The sequence below is a fragment of the Diadema antillarum genome, unplaced genomic scaffold (assembly GCF_040938485.1).
Source record: "Diadema antillarum isolate AM-2024a unplaced genomic scaffold, OU_Dant_1.0 seq00001546_RagTag, whole genome shotgun sequence".
NCBI lineage: Eukaryota > Metazoa > Echinodermata > Echinoidea > Diadematoida > Diadematidae > Diadema > Diadema antillarum.
In genome coordinates, this window is record NW_027272275.1 from 131494 (window position 1) to 145093 (window position 13600).

The window sequence follows — 13600 nt, forward strand, 5'->3', positions numbered from 1 at the left end:
TACATTATATATCTACTGTTGTGTGAAAATTTTTTGCATCAGAACGGTCTCATGTTCAAGTAATGTGCAGATTAATGCCCCGTCACTGACCAGGCACGCTAACCTGGAAACATTAAACTGCACATTACTTGAATATGAGACCATTCTAAAGCAAATAATTTTCACACAACAATAGAAATGTACTCTTAAATGAATCCCACAAGGATTGGAACAATCATCCTCCAGCATTCCCACTGATTCCCACTGATCAGTTACTAGCCATCCCCTTTAAATACTATAGGACATTGTTATATAATTCCTCTAGACCTCTTAATCTGTTGAGGATGAATCCCTTGTATACTCGTGCAAATGTCTACGTGGTAAATGTGTGTTGAAGCAAAATGAGCCCTTCCTCAATAGGTTAGTATACATTAGAGGTATATGCAATAGATATTGCATGCCATTAAAATGTGACGTTAAGCATAAAGTCAGATTATTTATATTGCCAAGAATTTTATGAGCTTGCACTTTCACTTTAGCTTTAAATCATGATTACTGAAGGTGACATACATAGGATGAGCATTAAACTAAAAGCTTTGAAGTGTACGCAAACTTTCAGGATCATTTAATGATAATCAATCATATGGTTATTACAAAGGGTGTTATGGAATTTCTTAAACCTCTTACATGTACATGTAGCAATTGTTGAATGGGTTGTTCCTTTCTTTTTTTGTGATAGGAATAGAGTTAACTTTCAATTACTCATTTTAATGCCAATATGCTAGAACTTTAATGCAACAAACATCCTTAATTTTAATGAATAGAATAGATAGTGTGAAAGACCAGTAGATAGAAATTTAATGAAAATAGAATACAAACTTACCAACAGAAGTATGGAAATGTTTTCAAAATCAAATGTGAAATGAAGCATTTTTATGAAACATATCAGAATGCATTCGAATAGAAAGAGACGGTGATATCATTAAATCCACAACTCTCTTTAGTTACACTACACAGACATTTGTAAAAAGAAGAAGAATAGTTTAAGTTGATATCTTAGCAAAGTTATTACAATTTTTCCTTAAATACAATGTCTTTATATTTATTTCCTTTGAAGTTGCTGCACAGTAATGTAGATAGCTTGGAGAAAAAATTCGTTGGAAGCACCGGTCAGCTAACGGTTAAGTGCAAGGACTTCCTGACTATCAGACTGGACATTAATGGCATGGATGAATGCATCAAAGTTGCAGAGACCATCGAGTCTTTGTCCAGTCTTGGTGAGTAGCAGCACAATGTTTGAAAAAAAAATATAATAATAGAAAATAAGCATTAGAAGTAAAAGAAGATGGAAGTACCAATGGTACACTGTATTCATACTCACAAAGTATACAAGCAGTGGGTTATTGGGACTACATGTTTGTAATGCTAACAATGCATACACTTATAAATGTATAATATTTAGATATTGACATATATTGATTTAATACCCCCGATCATCATGTAGGCAAAAGAATATCTATAAAAATATTTGCCAAGTGTTTCATAATGATATTTCTACTACATGTATTTTTCATCAGAGTAGATTTGGATATGATTTTGTTTTTAAGTTTTGTATTATAATCACTTTAAAGGACAAGTTCACCTTCATAAACATAAGGATTGAGAGAATGCAGCAATATTAGTAGAACACATCATTGAAAGTTTGAGGAAAATCGGACAATCCGTTCAAAAGTTATGAATTTTTGAAGTTTTTGTGCAGTAACCGCTGGATGAGAAGACTACTGCAGTGTATGAATAACTGAGATGTCACATGCGTACAACAATATAAGAAAAATATAAAGAGAATTTCACAAAATTTCATCATTTGAAAAAAGTACACATTCCCCTGACTCGTTACCGACATATGTTATGGGTAATATTATTCCCCCTGCCTTTAGAAAGAGGCAAATCAAGTGCTCTTTTATTATGCGAAAAAAAGTGAAAATATGTTGAATTTTCTTTTTATTTTCTTTATACTGTTGTACGCATATGACTCACAAGCTGTAGTAGTCTCCTCATCCAGCAATTCCAACACAAAAATTTTAAAAATTCATAACTTTTGCATCGATTGTCCAATTTTCCTCAAACTTTCACTGATGTGTTCCTCTTGTGAAGCCTCTTGTGTGCTTTTATGATCCCTCCATTTAACAAAATGTATAAATTGTACCAGGGCAACTGTTTTGATTTTTGTATTTAAATGGTTTGAAATGGAAATAAATGGATGGATGAATGAATGAATGAATATTCATTTGGCCGCATTTCTAAGTGATGCTAAAGGGTACATGTATGTATTTGAGTCAACATGTGTTTGCAATGCATTAGTTCCTTTTACCATTCCTAAGTTGCTGATACACTGCTGTACCTCTTAGATATATAACCTTTACTATTTAGTGCTACACTGTAGTGTCTAATATCAGGGACAATTAGATCATCTCTTTGATATTTCAGTCTTATTTTGGTCATACCATTTTTACTCTGATTGCAGAACCATCCATATGATCTAAAGTACATTCATAACAGGTCCTTAAATTGGCAACACATTTTGAAAGAATAGAGAACGTTCCTTCAGGTTTCAAATTGGCAATGTTACTTTTTTTTACTTTGTGCAGACTTTATGAATTTAAACATTTCTATAAAATAATGCACAATTTTTCTCCAAGATAAGATACTGATGCAGTGAAATTCAGAGTGGCCAATTTTAAAAGTGATGATGAGATGATAATCTCTGCAGCAAAATTCCATCAGGTCTTACTACTGAAATGGGTTAATGGCAGAAGGTTCTTGATGAAAAGAGTTTTGAGGCTAATTAGATTACAACTGTGTTTATCTGAGAGAGTTTCATGGTTGGATGACTGACTGAACAATGATGTCCAGAGCAGGTCATAATCAAATGTGATTTAATCCGTTGAGGACGGACAACACTCATTTCCTCTCATTTTACTCTTTATACTTGTATTTGGGACTCATCCCAGTACCTTCAAAACAATTCAAACACCCTGGCTATACATTGTAGGTGGGATGTTTAAAGGTCCTTTTTACCTTTGAGAACAGTTATTTAAAACATTTTCAAGATGTGACATCTATTATACACATGTGTAGGTCTGTTGTGACACAAAATACCCTATCATATAGAATTTTCGTGATAAAGCCTAAAATATAAGGAGATACGTGTACCTGTATTTTTTCCACAATAAACCGTAACTGTAGACAGTTTAGTCTGGAAACATTTCTATTATAACTATTGTCCACATTTTGCATATTTAACAATACTTAACATCGATTAAACCAATTTAAATTTTTACAGTGGTTGTTTTTATCCCTAACTCACATTTTATAACTATTTTGAAGCACTAATGTTGGGTGTTTGTTTCATCTGCAAATTGTAAATTGTGCCTTTATGTGTTCCAAAGGTACCTTGTGCAAGTATTTCCTTCTAAATGCCTTCACTGAGGTGTGCTGCATACACCATGTGTGTACTAACCATTTGATTGTGCAGGGAATGTAGTGGAGTATGAAAGTCTTATTAAATTGGAGAGCTATTAAAAGTATTCAAGCCTTCCATTAGGTTTCTGTTGTATGACAAGCAGCTGTGCTAGACCCAATTCACATAATATAGAACTTTCGCAAATTGTCTTTTTAATGGCAGGGCTGTCCCAACGGAAGCAATTGATATACAATCTATGGATGTTTAGTTTGTGGTTTATGCCCAACCCTGTCCACACTTTAAAGAATTTCATACACTGTATGTCAAAAAGGGTATACATTACCCCTAGTATTACTGTCATAGTGTAATGACATAATTACACCTTATTCCAGTATCAAGTGCAACGTGATACCAACTTGGCATGCAATTAATTTCTTCACATAGTCGAAAAGGAGTACTTCCGTAAATGGGGACATTTGCCTCCAACTTAAGATTGGCTGTAATAAAAATCAATTAAAGTAAACAATAAAAGGTCGACATATAGTGACTTTCCCCTGTTTTAGATGCATTTCAATACCCACTATCAAAACGCGTTTGCAAATGCCTTTCTGATTGCGCTTGTCAAATTGGTGCATATCAACTCTGTCGTGAAACAAGAGGAAGGCTTCATCACTGTTCAGCTCCATTGTGTAGTTTGATCTGAGGAGTGGAGATGTGTACTAGTTGGCAGTAGTTGGCGTGGGCAGGTCCAAGTCTAAACATGTTTGAAAAAAATGATGTTACTTTTATCAACTCTACTGAGACGCTGTTTTCAGTATTTTAGAAACATATTTCTAATCCCATAGTCAAAACAGCTTTGAATTTTGGATATTAACCGCCCAAATTTCCAAGAAAGTTGTTTGGAAACCTTAATTCTGTGCCAGACGTGAGTTGATGAACACACCCCCAGATCAAGCATGAATCAGGAAAACTAAGGAATTTGTAAGCTTCACACATTTCATAAAACAATGTCATTGCTGAAAACATTCTTGAACGAATCAAATATTCAAACTGACGATGTCATTGCCCCGAGTGCAGAAATCTTGTGGCTGTTATAATGTACAGTTAGAAAAGTACAATGTGATAGAGTGTCATATAGTGTGTCACGTATGTTCTAATCACATCCTGCGATGAGACATTATAGCAAATGAGTATTTCATTACGTAACAGCTCTGTAATCCCTTGTCAGAATCATCACTACAATGCTTTCAACAGGACTATGCAATTCAAATGCATGTTGACTTGTATTGATTCATTAATAATATACTGTACCTGTTCAACACTTACATTGTATGGCTATTATAAAAATGATCATATCTAAAACTGTGCCGTATATCTTGTAGTTCATTACCTCCACCAAGGGGGGAGGTTATGTTTTTGTTACCATTGGTTTGTTTAATAGTTACAAACTTGTAGTTAGTTTGTCCGTGTGCAAAATAACTCAAAAAGTAGTGAACGGATTGGCATGAAACTTGCAGGAAAGGTTGAGAATGACACAAGTATTAGAAACAAACAATTAACTTTTGGTAGTGATCCGAGAATTTTTTTGGAATTTTTGAAGGATTTTTGATATTTTGGCAGGTAGGGTCAATGAACTTGGGAGTTCAGGCTGCGCGTATTTGAGGTTTGCATGCGCGCACTAAAGCGCGTGCTCTAGTTTCTGCTAGGGCGAGGCGCGCTGTGCAGCTGAGGGTTTATGACGTAACAAAGGCTTCTATATTGGGAAATCGGGCAGCTTTCAGCACACAATGCAGTACGTATGCAGTGATTGGGTGGAAATCACTGATCTTGGAAGAACAAGATCAGTGCAGGTGGAAATGGGCTGCATGCTTGGCGGAGGTCTGCGCTCTCAGAGTGCTTCTCTAGTTTTATACTATTTTTCTTCAAGTTACTTGAATGTGCCCACCAAATAGAAAAAAACAACAACACAAAGAAAAGGAAAGAATAGAAAAACACAAACAAACCTTCCAATTTTCTCAATGACATCATACTGTCAATCAATGACATCATACTGCCAATCACTAGTAGAGTCCTATACTATAATACTCGAAGTTGTTGTTGTTGTCGCGGCCTTATGTATTTCCTGTTTTATTTCGGCGTTGCTGGTTTCTCTATCTCCTCCAGAGCCGTCGGCTCCGGGCAGCTGCGACCGGTGCCGTCGGCCGCAGGAGAGTATCCTACATCGAATGGCGCGGGTTTCGTCCCCTCTCCGCCTCCGTGTCGACGTCGAGGACGAAAAAGGAAAATTAATTAGCTACATGCATAATGCATTTTTGTGCGTGACGAAAGAGCCGAGCGTTTCAATATTCACGGAACCTGCGCTGGCCTCCTGCTTTCTCGATCTTCCATCTTTTAGCTTGCAGAGACATTGGGGGATACTAAAGATGATGGTGCAGCGAAATCTCTGACATCTTCCGGCGGACGCGCACGCACACACACAATGTATCTCGCAGAACTCTACACACTCTACACTGTGTGTATAGTTCTGTGATGTACCTTTGTCTCCGCCTGTTACGTGTACTGTATGTAATGTATTCTGTGTGTGCGTGATATGGACTACAAGGGCATTTACGTACAGTTCGCCATTATTGGCGTCCCCAAATGAAAACAACGAACGTTGATACGTAATTGTATTTTGCACAACTGCAGAATACTATATGCAGCTCAGGTACGTCATTTAGTTTGCTCGCCGTTTGCTCTCAAGTCCGGTGTCATTGTACGCAGACTGTTTAGGACGCGGCTAAATATATTTGCCGATCGTACCCTTACATATCAGATTACACGCGCAGCTGTGTCCATTCGTTTACTGCAGAGCTGCTGTAATCATACATATTCATAAGATGAGCGGACGTAGAGGAAAACCTCGCTTTGCCGACCGCCTATTTTTAAAATTGCAAGTGGAAATAGAATGTGTGGTTCTATGGTCTCTCAAACCAAGTTTTGGTGACAAAAAAAAAAGAGGGAGCAAATGAAGACGAATGCAGTGATGTATATATTCTTCTTTCTTCCATAACATGGGAAAAATATTAAAGAAAAAAAAATACGAGGTCGTGAGAACCTACTCCCACGAGTGCCTATTAAACCTAATGACTATGATCTCCCCCTCCCCAAATAATAACAATGATGATGATAATAATAATAATAATAATAATGATAAGGATAATGATAATGATGATATAATACTAACAATAATAGGAGCAATAATTGTAGGCCTAATATTAACGAGACATGAAAACTCGTCACATTGAGGACGAGTTAGGTGATACGCTTGTGGTCATCAGATGACAGTCATCTGTGATCGACAAAGAAAAGAATGTGATATAGGCACCTTGAAGTTATATTGAGCGTACATGCGAAACCGTTTCCGTAACCACTCGGCCACGGGTCATCCACGGAAATGGTAAGACAAAAAAAAAAAACAATGTATAGATATAACAGGGGGAAAGTCAATGCCCACTCAACCAACGTGGCCGTGTGAACATCTATTGCATTGCTAGACGGAAAAGCGGCCTTGTAACGACTGAGGTCGCTATGCCATTTCTGGCAACTTGGGAAAAATATGTCCCGCAGACATAAAACCTATAATCGGCTGGTTTTGATACCTTACCTTTAGTCACAATTTTCAGTGTAATGACGTCATCAAATTACAAAACAATGACATCGTCTTGAAAGACAATTGTTCAAAGTACAACACCTCAGTCGTCGTCATTACATACTATGATCGGTTTGACAAAGTCAACCTGCAAAATTGTGCTGCAGTCGAAGCAATGTGGTCTCCAACACACAAAAAAGAGGGATATGGCGTGTGTGTGTGTGTCTGTGTGTGTGTATAGGTGCGTTTATATACGTACGTGATTTCTACATGGACGAATATGTAATACAAAATTGAAGAAAAAAAGTAAAATAGCAAAGTATTTTGTTTCGTGATCTTATGGGGTTCGAACCCGCAACCTCACGTCTCTGAGACGTCGCCTTTAACCACTCGGCCATACGTCTCGGCGAGAAAATATGAGGAGCGTAAACTTATGTACGTGAAAGATGAATCGGGAATCGTTTTGTCCACATTCCATTCTCATTTTCAGTTTTAAACTGCAAAATTGTCAACCTGATGATGAGATTTCAAAAAATAAAATGCATGATTACTGAAGCTTATTGTCTCAGCTACAACATACTTAAGTTTCAGAGGAAATGAAGCAAAATCAGCTGAGATAAAGGTGCTTAAACGTTGTCAAGTCAATGCATGGTTTAAAAAAAAATCACCTCCCATAGACATAACACGTAAACTTGTCTGATTTTGCATCTTTACCTTTAGTCACAATTTAAGGTATGATGACGTCATCAAATTTCAAAAGCATGACATGGACTTGAAAGGTAAATGTTCAAAGTACAACATATCTGAATTTGGGATAATATTGAGCTTAAACAACAGAGATACGAGCAAATGAATGTCAGAAACAGTACCTCAAGAAAAATAATTCCACTTTTTTGATTTCAGATGATGATATGATGGCGTCATAATGTTTTTAGGGGAATATTGATACTTGAAACGTTATTTTCAATTCATATGCTTTTGTAATATGCAATAAAAACATAGGGTCACCTGACGTTTTAAAGAGCTATGGCGAAATAAACAAAGACATGTTTTTCGCTATATTTCCACATAGACGCGCACACGAAATTTCAACTTTGACGCCAGCGCATTCCTTTGTTATAGGTCGAAATTGATCGGAAATCAATGGATATTGTTACTTAATGTATCAGGAATCCAAATCTGTCAAAAAATGTGCATTTTCATGTTGCTTACGCGCACTGCGCGCGGAAATGCGCGGACGGACGCCTACGCGCGGAACGCTTAAAATTGTCTGAAACTTCGAGATTTCCCATTGGGAAGTCGTTTTAAGCATTTAAAAACTTTGACGCGCGCTAATGCGCGCGTAATGATGTCCTAGGTAATTAGCATTAAAAAGTAAGATAGAGCGTGACCTGAACTTTATGTCCAACGAAAATGATACAGAAACGACCTTTAGTTATGAAGTTATGTTCGATCATGTAACATGGTCCGAAAATCACAAAATGGCGCCTAGATGACGTCATAGATATGTTACTGTCATGAAAACCTTATTGTGGCTAGATATTGTCATGAGACATGTTGACTGAAAATGTCATGTTATTCCGTCATGTCAATGTTGAGATATTCACGACACAAAATGTGCCAGAAAGAAAGAAGAATAACGAGACATGAAAACTCGTCACATTGAGGACGAGTTAGGTGATACGCTTGTGGTCATCAGATGACAGTCATCTGTGATCGACAAAGAAAAGAATGTGATATAGGCACCTTGAAGTTATATTGAGCGTGCATGCGAAACCGTTTCTGTAACCACTCGGCCACGGGTCATCCACGGAAATGGTAAGACAAAAAAACAACAACAATGTATTGATATAACGGGGGGAAAGTCAATGCCCACTCAACTAACGTGGCCGTGTGAACATCTATTGCATTGCTAGACGGAAAAGCGGCCTTGTAACGACTGAGGTCGCTATGCCATTTCTGGCAACTTGGGAAAAATACGTCCCGCAGACATAAAACCTATAATCGGCTGGTTTTGATACCTTGCCTTTAATCACAATTTTCAGTGTAATGACGTCATCAAATTACAAAACAATGACATGGTCTTGAAAGAAAATTGTTCAAAGTACAACACCTCAGTCGTCGTCATTACATACTATGATCGGTTTGACAAAGTCAACCTGCAAAATTTTGCTGCAGTCGAAGCAATGTGGTCTCCAACACACAAAAAAGAGGGATATGGCGTGTGTGTGTGTCTGTGTGTGTGTATAGGTGCGTTTATATACGAATGTGATTTCTACATGGACGAATATGTAATACAAAATTGAAGAAAAAAAACAGTAAAGTAGCTAAGTATTTTGTTTCGTGATCTTGTGGGGTTCGAACCCGCAACCTCAAGTCTCTGAGACGTCGCCTTTAACCACTCGGCGACACGTCTCGACGGGAAAATATGGGGAACGTTATGGACTTGATAGACAGTTGTTCAGTATGTAACACATTCATCGTACGTTGTCAGTTTGCTATTGACATGACGATCTACCACATGAATATGAGGCAGGCATTAGTACCTGTATGAAATTATTATAGGCATGGTTATCAAATTGCCCTAAAATATCCTTATAATTGCCTTATTTTTACACACAGTTACGCTATCCCTTTAAACTCGTCACAGTTTAATTAGAATCATTAACATCATACATTAGTACCATATTCAGTTCCATAGCTGATCACGTTTGCTAATCAATTAAGAGTAATTGTCTAGAATGTGTCATATGGCCAACCTGTATACACACGTATATACACACACACAATGCTAAATGTATGTATCAAACATCTGTAATACAGCTTTGAACTAACTATAGGAATTATCGCTGCACTTATCATCCATACTTTTTATCACTATCTGAAACTCCACAAAAACCACTAATTGACAAATAATCATCAATACAGAAGACTGAATACCTTTTTTACAATGTATAGCTTGTTACATGTATAAATCAGCACAAAGTAACCACGACTACATTGTGTTACTGAATTGATATGAACAAATTTCATTTTGTTACAGTATACTATATCAGTTTGAAAAGCCCAACCTGCAAAACTATAATTTTGCAGCAGTTGAAGTAATGCAGTCTCCAACGCAAAACAAAGGTATACTGTGTGAGTGTGTGCGTATAGGTGTGTTTACTTGCAAACGTGATTTCTACATGGACGAAGGTGTAGTACTCCATTGAAGAAAAAAAGTTAAAAAAATAAATAATTTTCTTTCGTGCTCTTGTGAGGATCGAACCCGTACGTGTGCAACCTCACGTTTCTAAGACGACGCCTCTAACCACTCGGCCATACGTCTCGACGAGAAAATTAGAGGAACGTAAGCTTATGTACGTGAAAGATGAATCAGGAATCGTTTGGTCCGCATTCCATTCTCATTTTCAGTTTTAAATTGCAAAATTGTCAACCTCATGAGGAGATTTCAAAGAATAAAATGCATGATTACTGCAGCTTATTGTCACAGCTACAACATAAATAAGTTTCAGAGGAAATGAAGCAAAATCAGCTGAGATAAAGGTGCTTAAACGTTGTCAAGTCAATGCATGGTTTCTAAAAAAATCACCTCCCATAGACATAACACGTAAACTTGTCCGATTTTGCGTCTTTACCTTTAAACACAATTTAAAGCATGATGACGTCATCAAATTTCAAAACCATGACATGGACTTGAAAGGCAAATGTTCAAAGTACAACATATCTGAATTTGGGATAATATTGAGCTTAAACAACAGAGATACGAGCAAATGAATGTCAGAAACAGTACCTCAAAAAAATTAATTCCACTTTTTTGATTTCAGATGACGATATGATGACGTCATAATGTAATTATGGAAATAATGATACTTGAAACGTCATGTCCAATTTATATGCTTTTGTAATATGCAATAAAAACATAGGGTCACCTGACGTTTTAAAGAGCTATGGCGAAATAAACAAAGACATGTTTTTTCACTATATTTGCACATAGACGCGCACGCGAAATTTGAACTTTGACGCAAGTGCATTGCTTTGTTATTTGTAGGAATCGATTAGAAATCAATGGATATTGTTGCTCAAAGTATCAGGAATCCAAATCTGTCAAAAAAAGTGTATTTTCATGTTGCTGACGCGCTGTGCGCGCGAAAATGCGCGGACGGACGCGCACGCGCAAAATTGTTTGAAACGCATAAAATTGTCTGAAACTTCGAGATTTCCCATTGGAAAGTTGTTTTGAGCCTTTTAAAATTTTGACGCGCGCTTACGCGCACTTAATGATGTCCTAGGTAATTAGCATCAAAAGAAGTAAGATAGAACGTGACCTGAACGTTATGTCCACAAAAAATGATACAGAAATGACCTTTAGTTATGAAGTTATGATCGATCATGTAACATGGTCCAAAAATCACAAAATGGCGCCTAGACGACGTCATAGATATGTTACTGTCATGAAAACCTTATTGTGGCTAGATATTGTCATGAGACATGTTCCCTGAAAATGTCATGTTATTCCGTAATGTCATTCTTGAGATATTGATGACACAAAATTGTCCAGAAAGAAAGAAGAATAAAAAGAAATAAAGAGAGATTTTGACAATCACAATAGGTGATACGCTGATAGCGTATCACCTAATTATGATAATGTACAATCTGAAGCAGATGTAGTTCTATATTAATATGATATATCAAGCCAAGTTTTGGTGATTAAAAACAAAAAGGAGGGAGCAAAATTATGAAGACGAAAATATCTTATTTTTCTCTCATAACGTGGGGAAAAGAAACATGAAAAAAAAAACACAAAACAAACCGAGGCCTTGAGACCAGCCGTGGATTCCCGCGGGTGCCCGCGTGGATGCAAGAGCAGGGGGTAATCAAAGTCATAGTGTTAATATCTTCCCGTTTCGACGGGAACAACCTGTGGGCAGAACTTTCGGTGAATCTCATTTGCGTTTTTGGTAATTTTTCCCTGAATGTTTTTGTTTTTTGCCCTGCGGAGGTGGAAATGTGTGTGTGCGTGAGGGGGGGGGGGAGGGGTGAGGGGCAACAGGACAACGGTTGGACTTCAACGGGTACAAATAACCCCTCGAAACTCAAGTTCTATAATAAAAGCAAGTAGTGGCGGGAATGATCCCTACCAATGGACCGGATCGCCTGGCATATACTACAAAAATGTATTACAAGTATAAAATTTCTGGGAAGGGTGGTCATTTAGAAGACAGCACAATTAACGAAAGAATGAGAAGACTTTTCTTTTTATTTCTTCAATAAAAATGTGCAAAATCGTATTATGAGAATAAAAAATAAAACCCCTCAGACCCGTGGATTTCCACGGGTGCTGCTAGTACGATAATGAATAAGAAAAGACATTGGGATGCACCTTTCCATAGACTGAGCATAACTTGCATGTATTTCCCTGCATTGTCTTTTGCTAATCATATTACAGCTATAGTAATATGCTGCATAAACATGCAAGTTAGGGGCATTCCAATGTCTTTTGTTTTTGTTAATCACATTTTTTATTTCAGCATTTTTATTTTAGCAATGATTGACAGAAGATGTCATTGACAAAATCTTGGTTTGCATTTTTTTTTTTGGTGTGTGTAGTCTATAAAACAGTGTGTATCCAAATAATGTGATGAAAAGTAGAAAAATTAACACAAAATATGTATACAGCACATACATGTATATTATTGAGATATTTATTTGGCCAAATGAGTGATGTTGAGGGCATCTTGAATCAACATGTCAACATGCATTTGTATTGCACAGTGACTATGTTTACTAGACTAATCCCTTCAATTGATATTCTGATAGAGGCATTGTAAACATAATCACACTACAGTGGACTCCCGTTATAACGAAGTCCTCCGGACCGGCAGTTCTCTTTTGTTATATCGAAATTTCATTACAACCAAACAAATAAACAAGAAAAAACAAAGAGCTGGTAATGTTGTGGCCTGAATGTTTACTTCATTGTAACCGGAATTTTGTTGTAACCATGTTCATTATAATGGGAGTCATTCCACTAAAGTTTCTAAATGATGACCTGTGAAGGAGTCTCAGTATGCATTCAATGCATGCCTGGATGATGTATGAGCATTGCACCTGCTTCCCTTGCAGAACCCGTGACGCTGACCTACCCGTTCTTCTATCGTGTGACCTTTGACACCCTGGAGGATGGGTGGCACGCCTTCCTTCCCGAGAACGAGTTTGCGCGCCTCACCAACGAAGATTGGCGCATCAGCTACGTCAACAAAAACTTTCAGGTGAGGGACCACATCCTTCTTGGCTACTGTGGATGTTCCAGCAGAATATGAGTGCCATGAGTTTTAAAGGAGTATATCACATAATTTTATGTAATTTCATATCACAGCACATATCGATTGTGCCGTGTTTAAACTGGTGGGAATTCATTGTTGTCCTTAAAGCAGATAAAACAATACTCTGAAAAAAAAAATATATATGCTGAACAAGGATAATGACATGGCCTATGGGAGGCTCGCATACTCCAGTAAATGTCA

General features: G+C 37.2%; 1 protein-coding gene across 3 annotated transcripts in view; it reads left to right on the forward strand.

Moving 5' to 3' along the window:
* Positions 1-13600, forward strand: part of LOC139710585 (myotubularin-related protein 9-like) — a 68137-nt gene that overhangs the window by 30316 nt on the left and 24221 nt on the right. For all 3 annotated transcript variants that reach the window (XM_071622511.1, XM_071622510.1, XM_071622508.1), the window contains exons 3-4: positions 1097-1256; positions 13200-13345. In XM_071622511.1, the coding sequence (XP_071478612.1) occupies positions 1097-1256; positions 13200-13345 (306 nt within the window). The remainder of the gene's footprint in view (positions 1-1096; positions 1257-13199; positions 13346-13600) is intronic.